General features: G+C 38.0%; 1 protein-coding gene across 1 annotated transcript in view; it reads left to right on the top strand.

Annotated features, from left to right (window-relative positions):
* LOC135215403 (titin-like) overlaps window positions 1-22,042 on the top strand; it is a 206,828-nt gene that overhangs the window by 67,556 nt on the left and 117,230 nt on the right. Inside the window, 21 exon segments of the mRNA XM_064250008.1 lie at window positions 245-341; window positions 1,890-1,922; window positions 3,059-3,202; window positions 3,478-3,693; window positions 3,861-4,096; window positions 4,267-4,392; window positions 4,571-4,762; window positions 4,898-5,002; window positions 5,161-5,244; window positions 5,439-5,615; window positions 5,774-8,195; window positions 8,469-8,759; window positions 8,941-9,172; window positions 9,289-9,460; window positions 9,878-10,064; window positions 11,502-11,710; window positions 11,960-12,081; window positions 15,561-15,645; window positions 15,797-16,676; window positions 16,816-16,973; window positions 17,272-17,466. Coding sequence (XP_064106078.1) covers window positions 245-341; window positions 1,890-1,922; window positions 3,059-3,202; window positions 3,478-3,693; window positions 3,861-4,096; window positions 4,267-4,392; window positions 4,571-4,762; window positions 4,898-5,002; window positions 5,161-5,244; window positions 5,439-5,615; window positions 5,774-8,195; window positions 8,469-8,759; window positions 8,941-9,172; window positions 9,289-9,460; window positions 9,878-10,064; window positions 11,502-11,710; window positions 11,960-12,081; window positions 15,561-15,645; window positions 15,797-16,676; window positions 16,816-16,973; window positions 17,272-17,466 — 6,363 coding nt within the window.

Here is a 22,042-nt window from a genome sequence, read left to right as displayed (position 1 = left end):
GAATCATTTTTTTTATTCATCTCTAAAGCATATATTTTTTTAGAAAATCAAAACCAGTAGATACCTTGAAGAGTTGCAATGCTTAACAAACTACTTGCAAGTTGAATTAAATGAGATGCAGTGCTTTACATAGTAAATTTTTACTTACATAGGCCTTGGATTATGTTTCTTGTATTCACTTTTATACCATCTGAAGCTTGATTTGAGACTTTTGACAATAAAACTCTACCTCATGACTCCACAGGAAGCTGGCAATGTACGCTTAGAGGCCCAAGTTCAGCCCGCCCACGACCCCCACCTCAGCATCGAATGGTTCAAGAATGGCATCCAGCTGGCCACAGGTATTAAAAAAATCAAGGAGGTTTTGTTAGAACGTGGTTTTGCTTTATTTCGTTACTAAAACGATTGGTAACTGTTCTTTTTTATCAAGCTTTTAGAAGTGACGAATCGGTTGATGTGTCGTTTACTAAATTTGGTGGTCTGAAGACCCGTGTTTTCGTTTTTTAATTGTGTCAGTGTTTTTCTTTAAACTTTTTATTTTGGATTCTTGTCACTGTTAAGCTAGAGAATGTTCAATCACGGATGAGTTTATAGATGAATAGTACATTTAATTCATTTTTTTTCTGTCATAACATTTTTTTTGTCCTTTTTAGCATTCATAGTAAACAGTGACTTTAAAAGACATTTGTCTAATGTTATGTTCAAGATTTTCTCTGGAATGACTGTTTTTTTATAATTTTGTTTAAATTCTTCTTTTACCTGCGTGTGCATTATAAATGGTGTCTAATGCATTGCCTCATCTTTTGTGGGATTTCTAAAATGTTGACCTTGAACTTTTAAAAAAGCATTTTAGATTAGTGTGTTACCTGAACTTGGTATGTGAGATGTCCAAGTTTGCTAGTCGATGCTTCAATGTCTTCAGATTTTTACAAACTGTAAAAAACCCATTAAATGAAAATGCAAATAAATACCCATTCCCATTCATTGCAATGAATTACATAACAAATGGAATAAAACTACCAACATATACAAACATCAAGTTATGAAACTGGCCTAATATTCACGGCATTAGCTGCAGAGATTATGTGTGTGGTTGTTGCTGAAACAGAGATTTCTCACATTACCAGACAGTTTCGTTGTTTAAATCTGGTGATATTTAGCGTCGTTAATATCTGCTTAAAACTTACCTGGATACATCTACATTTACTGTTAAATGCAGATGGCATAGTACACAAATCTATTCCTTGGGATGTCGACAAAATATGGGTAAACACATAAATACCAGATGCACGGTAGGCCTATTAGTCTGTTGTAGTTGGAGGTTGACAAGTTAGCTTTTCCACCATTCCTACGATTTTATCGTCCTATTTCATTGGGTACAGTTAGAACTGATGCCATGAAAAATCGCCCTTTTACAATTCAGTTTCAACTTTCCTTTTAAAGAGTAAAACTTTTCCCAAGGGTTCATAAACTGAAAATGATAGTTTGCGCTCATGATGACATTTGGCACCAGTTCTGACTAAGTTATTTGTTTTCTCTGTTATAAGGTGTGCTCTATTTTCTATAAAGTTGAGTTAAATTTTTGTTGTATTCGGTATCATCAACATTTTACTAAAGAGAAGTTAGAAAAGTGGTACACTAATCTGATATTTGGCGGTCATGAAAATACACGTAACGTTTTCTCTTTTTTATTATTTCATTATAAGAAGGACTATACGCCCTGCCTCTTTTAGATGCAAAGGAATACTTAGAGCACAGCTTAATATAACTTTCCTTTTTTGTAAGTGTCCAATTGCTAGAGCTATAGACACAGTGTAGTCCCCACAACTCCTTGAATTAGTTCCGGCATTTCACTACACCTCGCGTTATCTTCTTTATGATCTTGTCAGGTCCTGGAGGCATAGTGGGATCCTACAACGAAGGTATTATTCATTCAACTTATTCCATTTTGTGTAATATACATAATTGGTGAAGGAACGCTCCCATTTCTCTATACATAGCAACGTGAAGGGGTCAATCCCCCTACTCTCTTAGATAATAAATGCCTGCTTCAAAATACTACCTGTTTTGTTATCGGGGACACTCATTCCCATGGCTGGGTACTTGGTACTTGTGTTTGTCTCGCTTTCCTCTTCCAAGGTGATCTATCAGAGGCTCTCATTTTCAGTTAACCGGTGCCTTTTTGTGATTCTCTATATTTATCAGGAACTTGGGGATTATTTACCATGCAGATAACTGTGCAAATCTGTTACTAAGGATGAAAAGTAGTGTTTTGTGAGAATGTAACATTAAATACAAAGAGGCACTGGTTAATCGTCTTGTCACCGAGATAAAGCTTCGGCGAGGGAATAAAGGATAATTTCGCCTTTCTTTCATATAAGAAAAATGCAATGGTTTATGTTTGACCTATTCTCATCTACTCAAGGCTTTAGGGTTGGTGTTAGCTACAGCCCCTTTCTTTCTCAATTTGGAAAATGCCAAACGGCAGCTAAAATGTTGTTTGGATTAAATTTTATTTTATGCATGTATCGTAAATCTTCTGGGGATAGAAAATGTGAAATAAACAATATTGTGGCTTGTAGTAAAACGTATCACTCAGTGAAATGGCTTCGTGGCTTGGTAAAGGGCCAATTAAAGGGAATATTGCATGTTGACTGAATCTTTGCATGTGGAATCAGCCTTTGATGTTTATGTATGCATCCAGTGTATGTGTTAGCTTTTGGTCACAGTGGCCGAGGCTTTTTTTGCAAATGTTTCTTGCAGGTGCTTTTGCAGATAAAAAATATTACTGTATGTACAATTTTCCATTGTATGAAATTGAGGGCTTGTAAAGATTTTTATCAAAAGAAGTTTCAGTATTTTTTGTGTTCACTGGTAGGATCAAATTTACCTGAATTTACTATATTCTTTAATGTTTATTTATATAAAAAAGAAAAATATTTCCAAGTACGCGTCATCAAATCAGTAATAAGACCTTTAGAAACACAAGAAAGTGTGATCCATATGTTAGATTCATTTCCTTCTTAATCAATTCTTAATCGTATTTTCGACTCCTTAGGTACTCGAGTTCGCAGCACATTTGACTTCGGTCATGTGACTCTTGAGATCTCTGGCCTTCGTGAAAATGACTCCGGTATCTATACCTGCAAGGCTGTTAACCGAGTGGGAGAAGCTGTGTCCACATGCAACATCAAGGTCTTCGGTAAGCAAATGTGGGAACTATTTGGCTCAATATTTAGAAAACGTCCGTTTTATTTTTTTTTATTTTTTTTTTGGGGGGGGGGCTTTCTTTTGCTCTTGCAGAAATCTTTGGTAAATAGTAGTATTGATGGCAAACATTGAAAACCTGGTTCTTTTTATATACACTTCAAAACCTGTTTCCTAGATAAACTTCTAGTAAATATAAAAAAACTTGTTACTTCCATTTCACATTGCAACGGAATGAATTAAAATGTAATCTTTCTTTACAATTTTCAGACCGTGATTGGCTCATTGGTGAGTCTGTCCATCCAGGAGCTCTTTCCAAGATTGCCAAGCTTGAAGAACCTTCAGCAGCCCCAGAAGCTCCTGCAGAGCCTACTTATGATGTTCCTGTGTTCATTTCTCACCTCAACAACGTTGAGTGTCGTGAGGGTGACACGGCTCACTTTGAGTGCAAGGTCGAACCTTCTCGTGACCCCACCATGAAGATTGGTAATGTATAGGTTTATTTTTCTTAGTAAGGGAACAGTGACATTTCTATTATCTGTATTTTTTAAAAGAAAAAATTTTAGACATGAAAATTTAAAAAATATAACATCATAATTCGTGCACAAATAATTGTTGCTAGAATTATCCCTAAAAGCATCTTTTTCCTTTAGATTGGTTCATCAATGGTAAGCCAATGCAGGCCGCCTCCCGCTATGCCGCAACTTATGACTTCGGGTTTGTCTCTCTCGACTGCACCCACTGCTATGCTGAAGACTCCGGCATTTACATGTGCCGCGCCACTAACTCCAAGGGCTCAGCCTCCACCACAGGCACTCTCAAGTGTCTGAGCAAGGCTAACCTCTATTTCGACACCCAGCATCCGCAGGGCAGAGCTGGTCTTGAAAAGGTGAGCAGAAGTAGAAAATGATACAAGGATAGCAATAAAAAAAAAGTTTAGTAAGAGCGTTCTAAATAATGTATACATAGCAAAAGTAACAAAAACACAATGCATAGTCTACTGAGTGTGTAAAATATGTTTTATTCAGGAAATTGAAGACGACATTCTCTTTCATTCAGGTTGAAGAGGCTGAGCGTGCCTACTGGGCAAAGTACCAGAGGCAGATGTCTGAAAAGGAAGTCACCTTCCCCAAACCATTCTTTGTCAGGCCTCTGCAGACCAACTTCTCTCTTAATGAGAACCAGGTTTGTGTTCCTTTTTATTTTTGGACAGTTCATCCCCTAAGTAAAAAAAAAAAAGTGGATAAAGCAAATTGGCATAGATAAAAAAATGTTGGTCGTGAAATGATGATAAATATTCATACCAGTACTGTAGTTAAAAGGAAAAAACTTGAATATGTAGTTACGTGCCATCTTCTTTCAGGCTTTGCATATGGAGGCCAATGTGGAGCCTAAGCAAGATCCTGACTTGAAGATCGAATGGTTCTTGAATGGCAAGGTCCTGGAGCAGGCCTCTCGCTATAAGACAAGCTATGACTTTGGTCTGGTAACCCTTGACCTTAGCGATGCTTATGAACGTGACCAGGGCATCTACACTTGCCGTGCTTTCAACAAGGTAGAGTATTAATTGTAATTTGGCTTAAAACACATAACCAGTCAATCAACAATATGCAGAACTGTGGTTTTATATTTACCAGACGTTGTATATATCACAATATTCAGACTGATAATATATTCTTACTCATTTTAGGCTGGAGAAGCATACTGTACAACTACAGTTGTGGTGGGAAGCAAGGATGTCCTTATCGAAGACACACAGCACCCTGCTGGAGAAGCTGGACTTGAAGCCATTCATGTAAGAACACCTCTTGTTGGCTGGAATTCTGTTGACAGTGGAATTTTGTCAAATAAAATTATTGTTAATGACAAATGCAGCATTTTCATGGTTAAATGATGAAACTAGATATATTTATTCCTATATAATTTTTATTTTTAAAAAATCCTGTCTTTCAGCGTATGGAGAACAAACTGCGCCGTGATGATCGTGAACTGCCTGATGAGGAAGGTCACCCACCTGTATTTACTGTACCATTCAAGGTTAGAAAAAGCTGCTAAAGGGAATTTTCTTATTTTAGGAGCTGTTATTGAGTGTTTGAAATGAAGTTACTTTCAAGATGTGATGTTTCTGTTAATTCTCTTTACCAGAGATAATATTAGATGAAATTTCTAAATTGTTATGATTTGTTTGGTTTTTATTTATTTTTTAAATATTCTTTCATTTTGGCTTGTAGGATCTAAACAACATTGAAGAAGGTGAGATTGCTCACTTTGAGGCAATGCTTACTCCTGTTGGTGATCAGTCTATGAAAGTTGAATGGTTCTTCAATGGTGAGCCACTCAAGGCCTCACATAGAGTGCGCACTGTGTATGCCTTTGGAATGGTTGTCCTTGAGATCATTGGTTCTAAGGTAAGTCTTTTTCTTTTAAGTAAGCATCTTGATACAATTGACGAATATTGGAGTTGCGTCAGTTTTCTAATGTTTGTGTAGAGTTATCGCAGTTATTAATAAAGTACTGCTTTCATTACTATTCTAGAACATTTATAGCAACTTGAACTCTTTTTCAGATCTCGGACTCTGGTGTTTACACATGCCGTGCTTCTAACAAGTGGGGCACAGCTGAATGCTCAGTCAAGTTTGAATGTGTGGATCGTGCTCATGGCCAGCCACCCAAGTTCACTTCTCATATCCAGAGCTTGGAAGGCCTTAAAGATGGAGACTCAGCCCACTTTGAATGCACCCTAATTCCAATTGGTGATCCTAACATGAAGGTTGAATGGTTCCATAATGGTGAACCTTTGCGCAATGCTACTCGTATCAAGACTGTCAGTGACTTTGGATTTGTTGTGCTGGATATTGCCTACCTGCAGAATCATGATGCTGGTGAATGGTTATGTAAAGCTTCCAACAAGTACGGTGAAGATACAACCAAGGCATTCCTCAATTGTCATGGCATGGGTGGAGTCTACACTGATTCTCTCCAGCCTGGTTCCCTCGATAAGATTGCTGCACTTGAAGGTCATAAGGTTGATCTCAAGGCAGTTACTTCACCTACAGCAGCTGAGCCACCTAAGTTTATCACTCAGATTTCCAACATTGAAAGATTAGTTGAAGGCCAGAGCGCTCACTTTGAAGCTCGCCTAAAGCCTGTAAATGACCCCAACCTTGTTGTTGAGTGGTACAAGGATGGAAAGAAACTGCCCTCTGGCCACCGCTACAGGACTTTCCATGACTTTGGTATTGTCATCCTTGACATTTTGTACTGCTATGAAGAAGACTCAGGTGTTTATGAAGCACGTGCTGTTAATAAGCTAGGTGAAGACAAGACATCTGCCAATCTGAAGTGCCTAAGCAAGACAAATCTTATTTTGACTCCTCAAATTCCAAAGGAAATGGCAGGCGGACTTCAGAAACTCCAGACTCTTGAAGATTCAGCCTGGATGAGGAAAGACTCTACCATGGCTGAGAGGGTAGGCATGGCACCCAAATTCACAGTTCCCTTAAGTAATATCGACAGCATGAAGGAGGGTGAAAACGCACACTTTGAAGCTCGGTTAGTTCCCACTGATGATCCTCGTCTGAAAGTGGAATGGTACTGGAATGGCAAGCCAATGAAGTATAGCTCTCGCATTCGCCAGTTCTGTGACTTTGGCTTTGTGATCATGGAGGTATCTCCAATTTATCCGGAAGACTCTGGTGAATATATGTGCAGAGCCTACAATGACTTTGGTGAGGCTGTAACGAAGGCCTATCTTAAATGTGAAGGTAAGAGGTCTATTATTCTTGAAAGTCAGTTACCAAAATCTATGCAGAAGGGCATGGAAAGAATTGCTGAGCTTGAAGGCCTTATGATTAAGTCACCTGATATGCCAACACCAACAGATGCTGGGCAACCTCCACAGTTTATCACAACACCAAAGGATGTCCAGATCTTAGAGAACCAGCTTGCTCATTTCGAGTGTCGTCTTCTCCCTGTAGGTGATCCAAACCTTCGTGTTGAATGGTATCACAATGGAAGACCTCTTTCAGCAGGTTCACGCATCAAGACTATTAATGACTTTGGATATGTTATCCTTGAAATGGCCAATTGTTATGGCAGAGATGGTGGTACTTATACTTGCAGAGCAATCAACAAGCATGGTGAAGCGTCTGTTGAATGCAAGCTTGTTGTTGCTAGCAAGAGCTCAATTATTCTAGAGCCTCAGGCTACACAGAGGTACAAGGACTGCACAGAATCTATTCAGAAGCTTGAAGAGAGCATGTACAAGAAGGAAGCAGCTCCATTAGAGGAAGAAAAACCAGCTCCACCAAGGTTTGTTACTGATCTACAAGACATCAACGATTTGGTTGAAGGTCAACCAGCTCACTTTGACTGCAGAGTAGAGCCTGTTGGTGATTCTTCCATGAGAATTGAGTGGTTCCACAATGGAATGCCTCTTGCAGCTGGCTCTCGTGTACATATGATGGATGACTTTGGCTTTGTTGTGCTTGATCTAGAATGGACCTTTGCACGTGATAGTGGTGAGTACATTTGCCGTGCTACCAACAAATGGGGAATGGCCACCACCAAAGCCGTTATGAATGTTCGCTCTAAGCATGGTGTGGATCTTAGCACACAACTTCCTCAGGGAATGACAGCTGAAAAGCTCAAGGAGTTGGAACGAGGTCCATTGACAGAGAAATATGAAGCTGATCTCGAAATGATAGCTCCTAGATTCACAGTTCCTATTAAAAACCAAATGATGGAAGAAGGTGAGAGAGCATTCTTCGAGGCCAGAGTAGAGCCTCGTAATGATCCCAACCTTCGCATTGAGTGGTACAAGGATGGCAAACCCTTACAGAGTGGTCATCGCTTCAGGACTATGTTTGAACTTGGTCATGTCACACTGGAACTTCTTCATACATATGCTGAAGATTCCGGTGAATACACTTGCCGTGCTGTAAACAAGCTTGGTCAAGATCTCACAAGAGCTACTTTGAAATCTAGAGGTTGGTAGATAACAATGTTTTAACGTTTATCACTTTTCAAATACAAAATGCTCAAAATAGCTTCAATCTGAAAATTCAAGTTACTGTATTTTTAATCTATACCAAAAATATGAAAAATGTAAACGGTAGTAATATTACTACTTTGAAAATTAATATAATCAATGAGGAGGTACTTTTTCTTAATATTTTAATGCCATTGACCTCAAAGTGTTTAAATCTGAACATTATTAGAATGAACAATGTGAATTTTAATCTTCTCTCTTACTTCAACAGCAAGCCAGCTTGTGATTATTCAGTCCCAGGTTCCAAAGGGAATGAAGACTGGACAAGACTTTGCTTCACAAATGGAGGAAACCTTGAAGAAGTACTGCAAGGAAGTCATGCTCACTGCAGAGGATATCTATGATTCTGAGAAGAGGCAGCCTCCTCGTTTTGTCACACACATCAAAGATGTCAAGGACCTAAAAGAAATGGAAGAATGCAAATTTGACTGCCAGTTAGCTCCAGTTGGTGATCCCAACATGAAGGTTGAATGGTTCTTCAATGGTCGTCCTCTCCCATATAGTGAGTAGACTATACTGTCACTACGGTAGTAATGATTGTTAAAAAACTAAAACAAGTGAAATTCGTATACATTCATTTGAATAAAACCTGAAAACAAAAATTATTTCTAATTCTTAAGAGATTCATAGTAGCAAATTCCTGTACATTACTGAGATCATAATTATTTTTTCTTCTTCAACAGAGAATCGCCTTACCCCCATTTATGACTTTGGTTACGTTGCTCTTATCATGAACTGGGTATTTGGTGAAGACTCTGGTGAATACCTCTGCAGAGCTACCAATAAGTGGGGTATGGATGAAACTAGAGCTACCCTCAAGGCTCAAGGACGTCCAGGTGTCATTTATGATTCTCAGATTCCCAAAGGAATGCATTCTCTTGACAAGATCAGAGAACTTGAGGCTTCCTGGCAACAGTAAGCAATGTTTTATATCACAGTAATAACTAATGCCTTTTTGTATACATTAAGATTTTCTTTAGCAAGTAAATTTAAAGATACAAGTTCTTAAAATGCTCTTCGTTTTCTTCCAGGGCCCCAGATGCTGCCACTGAAGAGGAAAAGCCTCGGGTGAAGCCAGACGTATTGAAGAAGCCAGAGAGCTTAGTTGTACAGGAAGGAGACTGGGCTCGTTTCAGTATCCGCGTATCAGGTCATCCTAAGCCAAGAGTCATGTGGATGGTCAATGGCAGCACAGCCATGAGCGTAAGTTATTGTTTTAATGTTATTGCAAAAATTCAGTTTGACTTTTATTCAAAAGAAAAGGAAAGCTTTCAAAATCTTTTTAGATAAGCAAAACTCCATGATAGTTATTTTGAGTTTATTGTCATTTGATGTTTGTCATGCATTTTAAAAGTTATGCCTGTTGAGAGCCCATTTGTGTTGTGTTGGAACTTATCTGATTGATTTGCTTTATATGAAGGATATTTTTCCAGTTTATGAGATTATTTAGTAAGTCTCTTATCAGTGTACAGGAAAAGTTTATCTTTATCCTTGTGAAAAAAGAAAATTCTTCTCTAACTGAATTTAAACTAGTCATCATAAAGCATAATTAACCTCTAAGGAAACTTTTCTTGTGGCTGTGCTGAAAACTAACATGTATTCCTTATCTTTTCAATGTAGGGTGCCCGTTTCAAGATCTGGTATGATGGTATGTTCCACTTAGACATTCCCAAGACTCGTCAGTACGACAATGGTAAGGTTGAAGTCATCTGCAAGAACTCTCTTGGTGAAGCTTATGCAAGCTGTGACCTCACAGTGAAGCCTAGGCAAGATGATTATCGTGCAGTCCTCAAGAGCTCTCCTAAACGTAAGTTGCATTCCTTGCTTGAGGCTATTGGTGTTAATTCTTGGGTCTTGCGGTTAACAGTCCCATATACAAGAATTACATAGCCATTGGTGATCTTGTATTATGGGTCACTTGTTAGAGTCAAGATCCTGGGACATTCCACTCATGCTCTTCTATCGCTTCTAGGTAAAAACTGCTGCTTGTACAGCTAGTAATAGTAATACCTTCTCTTTCAGGATTTATAGATATTTTTTTTACTAAGGACGTTTGGGTGCTGATACTGTAGCAGCGGAGGCCTACATTAAGCTTATGCTTCTTAAGCACTCTTCATTAGAATCTATACAAAATATTCATGTGATCAGACATGATTACCTCCTCTGAATCCTGATTATGGTGGTTCCTGTTAGCAAAAGCTAAGGGTGCTTGATAATATCATCCGAAACTGAGTTTCCAAATCACTTGTACTACTTGATGTGACAGGAAATTCAGATGGGGACAATTATGCTGTCACAAAATCTGCTGTACATTTGCTCTAACAACATTTTAAGCTACACTCACCTTTGTGTATAATGAAAACGCATCAAGAATAATACACCAGAAATGTATTTTTATGCAGATTTATCACCTGAAACTAACAATCATTGCCCTCAAACACATTCCTCCTCCCCTTTTTATTTCTTCATTTATTCTTCAATGTTATTATTTGGTAAGTCTGCTAAAGGTAAGGGTTTAAAGGGTATGTTCTTTGGTTCAAAACGCTTGTGTTCTCCATAGCTTTGTTTGATTTAGTTCTTCCCACATCCTTCCCTCAACCTCTTACATTTTATCTAACTAGTTGATACATTTACTAAATGGGCCCAAGATGATAACTCACAAAGGCCTTGCTACTTGCCCCTGGTTTTTCTAATACTATATTCTGATATTGTTTACGTTTTTTGTGTATGCTATTCTTCCGACTTCATGTTTGTCTCCATTGCATGTTGTTCATATATAAACTGTACATGCCAGTGTAATATCAGATTGCATATATATATAAATATGAAATTCGTTCTCTTCATCCATTCACTTGTAAACAGCTCCAGTATATATAATGTTTTCTTCAGTACATCAGCTTTTGTAATAAATGTACAGTCACACCTTATATATATATAGATATATAAATATTCATGATTACACATGTGCTCTTACCTTATGTAACTGAAGTATTGTCACCTTTTGCAATACCTGTGTGCTGCATCTATCACCTTTAGATTTAAAAAGTAGAAAATCTTTCCCTTAGAGTTCCTCCAGTCACTCCGTTAGATTGCACCAGACATCCCTGGTCGTTATACCCTGTCTGATCAACCCCCCTTTTTAGTATCTTGTGTCCTGTTAGCCAGAAATCGGTGGTGGTATGGCGCATGCACCCTACCGTGCTGGCGGGAGGGTTGGGCATTAACTTTTTTGGTATCTCTGTAGCCTGGTATGACTATGACCTCAAGAGTTACCAGAAAGAGAGGCAGGAGTCAGAACTGGACAGAGCCTTTGAGGAGAGGATTGACAGTGAATACTCAATCCTCCATGAATCTAAGTTTGGTGAATACATGGCCAGGCCAATTGATAAGACTGAAGAGACAGAGTGGCAGAAATTGGCCCGAAGCAAAAATGCTGGCGAAAAGATTAAGGAGGTAAGTCTTCATGCTGTTTGTCTTTATTACTGCCAAAAGCTTGCAGAATGAAGAGTTCTGGCTTTAATACAACAGAAGTCACTATCGTTTGGTAAATTCTATTTCATTTATATTTAGGTTGTTACTTTTTTTTATCCCTAGCAAGGAGTTATAATGTTTTGGAAATGATCTTTATGGAATTCTCAAGAAGACTCAGGCAAGGGATCACCCAGAATATTGATGCACAAATGTTCATTCATTTCCCATCAGCTTGAGAACACACAGAGGATTAAGGGTCGTCATAAGGAAGGACATATGTTTGCATCGCCAGTCGAGCAAGCAAGCAGACATTCACTTGCCAAGGGAATGGCATCTCGCTATGAAGAATCTCTGTAAGTGTCATTGTCTCATTTACTTTTATTATGCTTTAGTACTGTAGTTCTCTTACTTTCTACGAGCTAGTAATTTCTTAATTTGGAGCATTCAGTTAAATATCTAAGGCTTTTGCTCTGAAATTTCTTACGATTGGTTTACACAGCTGTATTTTGACGGTTTATTATTCACTCAGGAACGACAAGTTATCTTGAGGGGGTAATCTCACCTTCCGTAAAAAGCATAGTGTCACATTATACAGTAGCTCCTCGTACAGTTACACTACATTACAGTAAATTCATATAATTGGCTGCAGCTATTCCTAAGAAACATAATAAAGCAAAATCTCAAAATCTCAGTTCTGGAAGAATCTAATCTCAGTGTGAAATCCGGACTTTGTTGAGCTGCTATATTCATTTAAAATTCTACATACTGTACCAAAAACTGCTTTTGTATCTGATGATGTATAATAGATGATGGAAGTTATAGTGAAACATAAAATCTCAAAACAGTAAGGTATTCTAAGAACTGTATTACAGGAACTTGGGGACATAAAAACAATTTAATCTGTGTAGAAGTCTAGCTCACTCTTTCTACATTTTCTTTTAGATAATTTCACTTACTTGCTCACTAATGCACAGTCATATTAACATTTAAAATTATAGTTTCACGCACATAGAAACACTGTACAAAAACAGGAATAGTCGGTGGACAGTTTGTCAACCAATACCATATTATGTGATGTACAGTATGAGTATATAAATTAAAGTAAACATTTTAGGAAATTTTCTCATACATTTTGCAAATCGTTGTCTGGTCATGGACTTCCGTGGCAAATTCGAATCAGTACAAGCCTTTTTAAACCAAGCAAAACTGATCATGGTAATATTCAAGTTTGAGAGCATCTCAGTGTCAACGATTCCTGTGTCAGGAAACATTTTTGTCTTGTAACACCTTCAACACTGTATTATAATGTTAGCAATCTGGTTAAAAAAGAAAATGGAATATAATTGTTAGGTTACAGTTCTTCAAAGACAACTAATCTTTTTGTTTGAATTTATGCAAGAAGGGAGTCGCTGTTCTGACCAAACATCTTGACACATACGTGTCTGAAAAAATGGTTCAGACTCCATCTATGCATGATTTTGTGAAATCAGCATTTTTTTACTTTTGCACTCATGTAAAGTATAAGTGGACAGTGACTACATAATTACGATTCGCCTTGACATTTTTGTATGCAGTACCTTCATTAATTCAGAATTCACAAAGCACAGTTGTACATAGAATTCAGTATACATCCACTTTGCGAAGTGCACTCAAACATTATAACCTGATAATATTCATGTAAGACAGTTTTCCAAGACCTGACACTGAGTTTTTTGCAAAGTTTGAGTACCCTTGACTTGCCATCAAGACTACAAGATTCCCTGAAACTTTACATCCTGGAGTCCCTTTGACTACAGCGAGACTAAGGATTCCGTGAAATGTGACGATGAACGAGAACTGTACCATATTCATGAGACAATTTTCGAGTAGGTTACGAATGAACCGACAGTCACTCTAGACTTTTGCTTGAAATGTTTGCCAAATTAGAGACCCATTGACTCCGCAGCAATCTAGAGAATTCTGTGAAACCTGACAATGAAGAACCAACTGACTTTCTCTGGGGAAGGCGTTTCTTCTAGGATTTCTCCTGATCTGCAACCCTGAACACCTACTAATCACTTATGAGATCAGATGAGCTTATTTTTGATGGACTCTCATAAAAATTTCGAACAGGTTTTTAAATATGAGATGATAAAGGAATTGAATATCGTTCACACAGAAATTCATTCATTCACATTTTTGTAATGTTAGGAAATCTGAAATTTCCTATTATTTTCCCAGCCTCACTTTTATAGAACAGATGCAAAACAAAAAGTAAATATTTCAGTCTATCAAGGAAGGTTTTTAAGCTAACGTGAGAGAGTTGTCAATCTAAAATAATGAGTTGTTGATTTACAAGAGGGTTATTTAATGAGATAACAGTAGACTTGAGGGTGATGTCTGTTGACTCAGAAGAGAGGCTTAGCTATTGACCTGGGAGAGTTGGTTGCTGATCAGGTGGCCTCCTAGAACCGTGTCATGATAGGAACTAACGGTCGTTTTGACTCTCGACAGAAGAAAAAAAGAATCTCATTCATCGAAGGCGGCGCATCTGGTTGTAAGGCCGCAGAAGAAATTAATGTAGCAGAGCTCTCCAGTGTGAGCTTCTGGTTCCAACTTTTATGTCTTCATGTTTATTTTGGTTTTAATTTCTCTTATTTTATTAGCATATTTGTTCGATGGTTCTTATTACTTTGATTGAATTGAAACTTTTATTTCATTTGGGTTGATTATATGATTTTCTTTGTATTATTTACGACTGTATTTACGAGCATTTATAAATGAAGCTAAAACAACATTTCAGTTTACTACACTTCACTTGAATGTCAGCATTCACAATTATATGATGCCCTTTTGATTGTCCTTTTATCAGACATCATTAGGATTCTAGAAATTTTGATGCACTCAAAAAAGTCTACACAACACTTTGTACCACTTCCTGCTCGTGAATATTGTGTTTATGTCAGTTTTTGTTTATTTGTTCTTACCGAAAATTCACAGGACCCAAGTTGAAGGATTTCTTTACAGAACCCAGTACTATATCATCCCCATTTTCCGTATCTGTTCCAAGTTTCCCTAAGAGTAGTTTGGATACCCTTCTACACTAAAAACAGAAAAGATTTTGATCAACATGTTACATTTATTTGGTATTGGTTGATTTAACACAGTGTTGTCTCTGATTGTATTACTTTTTTCCTTCATTAAGACCAGAGGTGAAACTCATTGCATTAACGATATTTTATTGCAGCTCATTGTGTTTTTATTATGTTAGACTTGCTTGCATGCATTTTCGTTCTTTTAAGTTGCGCATACGAATCCTGTAGAAATAGTTGTAGTATTGTAATATTAGCAAACATTTATCGAGCTCTTAGGCATTGTTAGTTGATCTTCAACTCAGTATGGAGACAAAGAAACTCTTATCCACTAACATCATCAGTTTAGCACTAAAATATAAAAAGCACAACTATAAAAGGTAACTGATAAAAGTTACAGAGTAATTTTCATAAATGTCAGAAATTTGAGTAATTGAAGCCTTTTGAATGAACTTATGTTTAATCACTGGAACAATAAATATCTTACTCTTTATACAGCTATACAGGTCAATGGACATTTATCCTTTAGCAGTAGGCACAAAATACAAAGATTTATCTGTTGAAGAATTGCTGGCGCATTTCACATACATAAATTAGCGCAGTTTAAACCCCCGATTTTATCTATTTGTATTAGGAAGCTGTCACGGTCATTGAATATTCTTTCACACTTTTTCTTGAAATTAGATGAGAATTTAGCTGGATTTATTTGCCAGTTATCATGTTTTGGGCTGTGTTGTTACCCGCTCTCTTTTTATATAAAGGGAATCCAAGGATGTCCAACTGGACGATTCCACTATGTATCACAGGGAACCCGAACCTTCAGAATCCACCGTCCATGGCAAAGAAGTAAGTCTCATTCTTATCTATGCAGTGAAATATATAATTATAGCAGTTTCAGCTGCGGTATTTTGATATTAATGTATCCGCTGATTTTTTAATAAAGTTTGTTTTAGCTTTCTAGACCTGAATACCAACCATGTCTTCTCCCTCCTTTTAGATTCACACATCAACCCAAAAACAGACCCAAAAGGAAATCCAGGGTGATCTTGAAATCACTCGGAAGATCACAGCAACCGAGACCACGGAAATGGAGCACAAAGGCAAGACAACTGAGCGCGTCGTTCAAGGTCCACCTCAGAAGCCTGCCAAGCCTCCATTCTTCACTAAGAAGATCCAGCCCTGCAGAGCTTTTGAAAGGGAAGGCGCCCGCTTTGATGTTGAGTTTGATGGCGAGCCTAATCCTACCATCCAGTGGTATCGTGAAGACTTCCCTATCACAAGCTCTCCTGATTTCCAAATCCATACCTTTGGCGATCGTAGCATCTTGATCATTCGCGAAGTGTTCATGGAAGACTCCGGCGTGTTTGCCTGCGTCGCTGAAAACAGGGGAGGACGGGCCAAGTGCTCAGCAAATCTGGTGGTTGAAGAGAAGAAACAAACCCGCGCTGGTGTCATCCCACCAAGTTTCACGCAGACAATCCAAGACACACATGCCACACCTGGCAGCTTAGTGAGACTTGATTCCAAAATCCATGGCACCCAGCCCATCGACACCTACTGGTTAAAGAATGGCCGAAAGTTGACGCAGGACTCACATCATAAGATGGTCAGAGAAGACGATAACTACACTCTTCTGATCATCGAGGCTGTGCCGGAGGACAGTGCCTCCTACGAGTGTGTGGCCATCAACAAGGCAGGTGAAGCAAGATGCCAAGCAAACGTGGAGGTCGCAGGAATTCGTCCACCCAAGACCCCGCACCACCCAAAAACACCTGTTGGTGCCCCACAGCCACCGCAGATTCAGCAGAAACTCAAGTCCTTGAGCGTCCAAGAAGGACAAGGCGCTGTATTCGAGTGCATCATTTCAGCGTCACCGAGTGAGTCATTACTACTTTCAGTTTGTACTTTTTATCCTGTTTTTATTCATGTGATTAAGACTGAAAATGTTTCACTAGAAAAGATTGCCTTGATGTTTTCAAGATTTCTGATGCATTCTCTTTTATATCTGCTTCTCAGGACCAACCATACAATGGTACAAGGGCAAACAGCTCATCAAGCACAGCAAATACTTCTCAATGACTTCTGATGAAGACCATTATGCCCTGAGGATTTCTCAGGCTTTCCCTGAAGATGAAGGCACTTACTACTGCATTGCAACCAATAATTCTGGCAAGGTGAGAAATACTTAATTAATGGTTATTAGATGGCTTGTGTCTCCCTTTGTAATTAAACATTAAACTATGTGTATATATATAAACATATGTTTATCGTGGAAACAATAACAAAAATCAGCATAATCAATGTCAACTTTATAAAAATATGAGTTTTTATCTGCCCTTGGGTGGATATAAGACTGGAACCTTTGGATGAAGTACATATTATATGAAATATTCGACAGAACAATTTTACCTCTAATTCGAATATCAACCTTAAGCCCTGCCATTAACAGATCTTCCTTCGTTTCAATTCCAGTGCACTCTTGAAGCTAAACTGCAGGTGGTCCAACCCCAGCATGTTGAAGAACCACCCACGGTAGCGTCCCTCGAACCCGTGACCGTCGAAGAGGGTGAAGGCGTGCGTTTCAATACCGTCGTTACTGGGTCACCCGCTCCGACAGTCCAGTGGTACCGAGAGGGCGCTCTCATCCCACACTCAAGAGATTTCGAAGTAAGTACCGTCGAAGTAGATCAAAGGTGTTCTCAGGTATTCTGTTCTGCCTGCGTCATTCACCATGAACTCCGGTTCTTAAGCTTAATTATCTTATTCAAAATGTGAAATTAACCTCAGTAGCAAGTTAGGGAGAAGTTGTTTCAAATTGAGCTAGATCTAGCTCAGAATTGTAATCATGAAGCAAAACTGGGATCGACTCTTAAGAACAAAGAGTAGAACTCCATGCCAAATTTATATTTATGTGTGGAGCTAAGCTTAAATTATTATCTTAAGAAACAAATGGAAGATTATTGCACAATTGCCTTGTGAGAAAAGGTTCATAACGCTTGCACTTCAGAATACCGAGAATAAACCATTAAGAAATGTTGTTTCGAATTTTTGGCGACTTATTAGTTTTAAGAACTTTTTTTAGAAATAACTGAAAAGGCAAGGGACAATTGCTTTCTTTTCCTTTCTTTCATCGTTTATTACAATTGGGCATTCGCGTTTATAATATCAGAGGTGTTTTTGTTTATCATTCATAATGGGAAGATTCATTTGAATTCAGTGTTAGCAACTTTTCACCCAAAGTAGGCTTTCCAAGATATGGCTGAATTTATATACAGGTTTCAAAAGGTGGAAAAAATGTTTAAACAACTACCTACATATATATATATATATATATATATATATATATATATATATATATATATATATATATATTGTATGCACATTTATTTATAATGAACACTTCATATTAAATTTACCAATCCCCTCCGCCGAAAAGCTCCGATCGTTATCACAAATAGACTTTTTAATCGCACATATGAGCATAGCATGTATTGCATACACATATAACTCATCTCAAATGATCTCTTGCTACACGAGCCATTGCACCTGCGTAATCAAATATGACGTCATCATGAAGTGCGTTCTATAGCCCAGAGCCGTCGTTGGATCCTAGTATATAATTATCTGGGGATGATTTGAATTACGCCTTATTGCAACCGATGGCCACAAAGGGAAATACGTAGTTGGTCCCATCCCTAGGTGTCATTGTTATCGGGTTATGCAACGAAATGCAACATCTGGCTGCTAGCCAGTGGGCCCTGTGGTCCTCCCGCTTTTTAATAGATTAATAGATTAGCGACATATGCAGTCCTACCTTGCATAAACGGTAAATGCTAAATATATACATATATATTTAGTGAGTTTTATATATATATATATATATATATATATATATATATATATATATATATATATATATATCTATATATATATACCCTTACATACACACATTATCATGCTTTGCCACCGTCACTACATTAGTCGAAGTGAAATTTATAACAATCTCGCAAAGAGTAATTGAAAATAATTACAAGACAGTTTTGTTGAAGAATTTTCGGAAAATGTTTCAGGGATCAAGTACTTGAAAAAGGGGACCTGAGCGACTGAAAAAGAAAAAAAGAAGGAAGCTTCTAAAGAAACTGCTTGGCATTGTTTTCGGTCACGAGAATATCAGAGCCAGATGTACATCACGACATTGGTTGTAATGTTAAAATATTCTTATCTCCCGCTGGTCCTTTACTGTTGCCAAGTACCTGTAGGTCTGTTTCATTTTCTTTTTTCACACAGATTATCATTGTGTATCCTTTTGACATTTGTCCCAAATTTTTTATTCGTAGTTCTTATTTAAGTATAAATCCCCCTTAACTTAATATTGTCCGACATTTTTTCCTGTTTTTCTTCCGATCTAAATTTATATCTGCCTTGATTTAAGATATTTTTCGAATTAGATTTGTCTTTCATAGCATTGCACTGAATTCTGCTCAGTTATCTATTGTTTTTAATTCCACCTTTATCAGTTTTCGCTATCTGCTCGCTCATCGTCTCTTGTATATCGTATATCTTAACACCTATGTATTTCTTTCAAGACCTCTGCATTCTGTCCTCCGCATTCTCTGGCATCACGAAAACGAAATAGACATCTGGCTATATTCCCTGACATTTTGCGTTCCTCGAGTGATATTTACCACTCCGGAAATTCAATTTTTCGTTCCCATCCTGTAAATCAGGGATACAGCTTTCTTTGTGCAAACGTCAGTCTAACCGAAGCCGAATTCAGGAAGGTAGAACACAATATCAGATTACTTATAAGAGAATCGGCTGTTTAGTTAATACAGAAGAGATTAAGGAATGCTATAGTTTGGACGTTAAAGAAAAAAATCTTCTTGCGTTTGTTATATCCAAGGAACTGGATATTCTATACGCTTGTTCAGATAGAGCATGATTGTTTTTTTTTATCCTTTCTTTTGTTCATTCTTCAGATATTATTGTTGTTACAAGCAAAAATATAAATCGGTCGTCATAAGTTGGAAATCTAAAAGATCAGCAATATCGTCATTACCAATTGCTGCACCTTCGCTCAAATTCAGCTCAGTTTTGCATCAGGAAAACAGTTGAGAAACGGCAATTAATGAGAGTACCGCTCTCCGCGTCGCCAGGGCTTCCTTGTTTTATTTCTATCCTTCAGATGTATCCTAAGATTACCGACTCCTCTCCTGTAGCTTGGCTTTGATGCAGCACCTGGGAAACCCAAGACTTCCCCCATCACCCCCACCCCAACCTCCAACCCCTCAAACCCCCTCTACCCCCCCCCCTTTTTTTTTGTGGTGTTTCAGAAAAGGACACAGTAGGAGATCATAGTGGCACTATTACTGGAGCATGTAGTATTAGTGACAATGCCACCGTTGTTTTTGTGGCATTGTTTTTGTGAGCTGTTTTCAAGCACGCGCACTCTTCGTCTTTTTTTATTTATTTATAGTTATTTATTTATTTATTTATTTTGAAAGTAGGTGCCTTGTGAAGGTTACTAGTCTTAACCTTTGTGGCATTTTATCTGGCAGATTTATTTATTCATGTTTTTTTTTTTTTTTACTATAAAGACAAACATTTATTTGTAACATTTGTAGCGTTACTGTTTGATATATCCAAATCTTCAGTAGTAAAGAAGTAAAGATAGAAATCACCAACGCAGCGCTATAATATAAAGCTAAACAAGTTTTTTCTGTAACGTTGAATTCGGCCGAGTCGTGTGAATAGAGGCGCCACAAGTGTGAGACCTACAGGTGTTAGTATCCTCACAAGTGTGAGGCTCGTTCATGTCATTCACCGCTTCACGTCAGTATAGCCCAAAATGACTGGTTCCAAATGCCACAGGTGTTATACCAACGTGATACCTCGAATGGAACGCTTGCCACGTCGATTGCTGAAAGAAATGTGGTTTTGCTTACTCCCCTGAAAAGTAAATCTGAGTTTCGTTATTGCCAAAAATACTAGAACGAAAATACTTGCAACGCCTGACAAATAAATTGTCAGCAAACATACATTCAAGAGTTTGAGAACGTTATTAAAATGGCATTGGTTAATGTGTCGTTTAAAATAGTGAAACAGTAAAAGGTAATTTATAATTACGTATTGCGACAAAAATAAAAAGTTAAAATTTTTTTTTCCAGCATATGAAATTAATACTGCTTTATTGATATGTCATGACGAAGTAGCATGGGGTCAAATGATTCCTTTACATGGCGGAGTAGGGTCGATGAGCCTCTTTTGTTATGTCATATATGTTTTGACTTAACATAAACAAGACTAAAGCCTCTTGACTCACGAGGTGGTGTGTCCAAGAGAGAAGGATAAATGGAAAGGTATTCAGGTCAATATGCTTATGATAGCTCGCGATCTGTCACTGTCAAGAAGATGATTAGTCAGTCACCTTTTGAATGTGTCTATTTTTAGCGCAGAATGCTGCACTCGCTCTCCTGCGCATCCGTTCTATGCAAGACGGAATGGTTGGAGTCCCTTTATCTGTCATTCTGTCGAGCTGTGATATATTACACCAATTACCTAAACACATTCTACAGCAATATCACCCATGAACCACTGAATAAAACAGCATAATGCAAATGCAAACGCACAAACAACTGTGGATGTAATGGGCATAATGCAGATCAACGGACAATACCCAAGAAGATGAAATGTACGATAACCTTTTACAGGATATTGAATTTCATTGTGTAAGAAATAACTAAATTTTGTCCTTACGAAAGGAAGATTGTTTAACAAGTCGCTGAAATGAAAAAATGAAAAATCTCGGACCTGACTGGCGGCTGAACCAGACAGGGATTAAATGAAGGTAACACAATAAGAGATCTGTTCCTCACAATAGAATTCAGAACTGACTCATAAAAACGGCCCTCAAGCTCTCTCACCAAAGAGGTGAATTTGGCACATCCCGGCCACTGTTCAGGCGGCCTCTCGAAATGAGACCGTATACAACCACAACAGCGAAACGCATTAAGTGCTTTTGAAATCAGATATCAGATTGTCGAGGGGCGTCGGACTGGTTTTGCTCTATACTGCTCATACACTGTAATACCATGAGATTCGACACCCCCATATATATCTAGTTTCTTTCGTAAACAGACGAAGGTGTTGCCCAAAGCACGACGGGAGACTGGTAAACCTAAAAAATATTCGGCCGTGTGTTTGTACTTTTGCCTTATAGTTATTAAGCATATGAAGAGAAAAC

The sequence above is a fragment of the Macrobrachium nipponense genome, chromosome 19 (genome assembly GCF_015104395.2).
Source record: "Macrobrachium nipponense isolate FS-2020 chromosome 19, ASM1510439v2, whole genome shotgun sequence".
Classification (NCBI taxonomy): domain Eukaryota; kingdom Metazoa; phylum Arthropoda; class Malacostraca; order Decapoda; family Palaemonidae; genus Macrobrachium; species Macrobrachium nipponense.
Note: the sequence above shows the minus strand (reverse complement) of the source record. Positions and strands in the feature narration are given on the sequence as shown.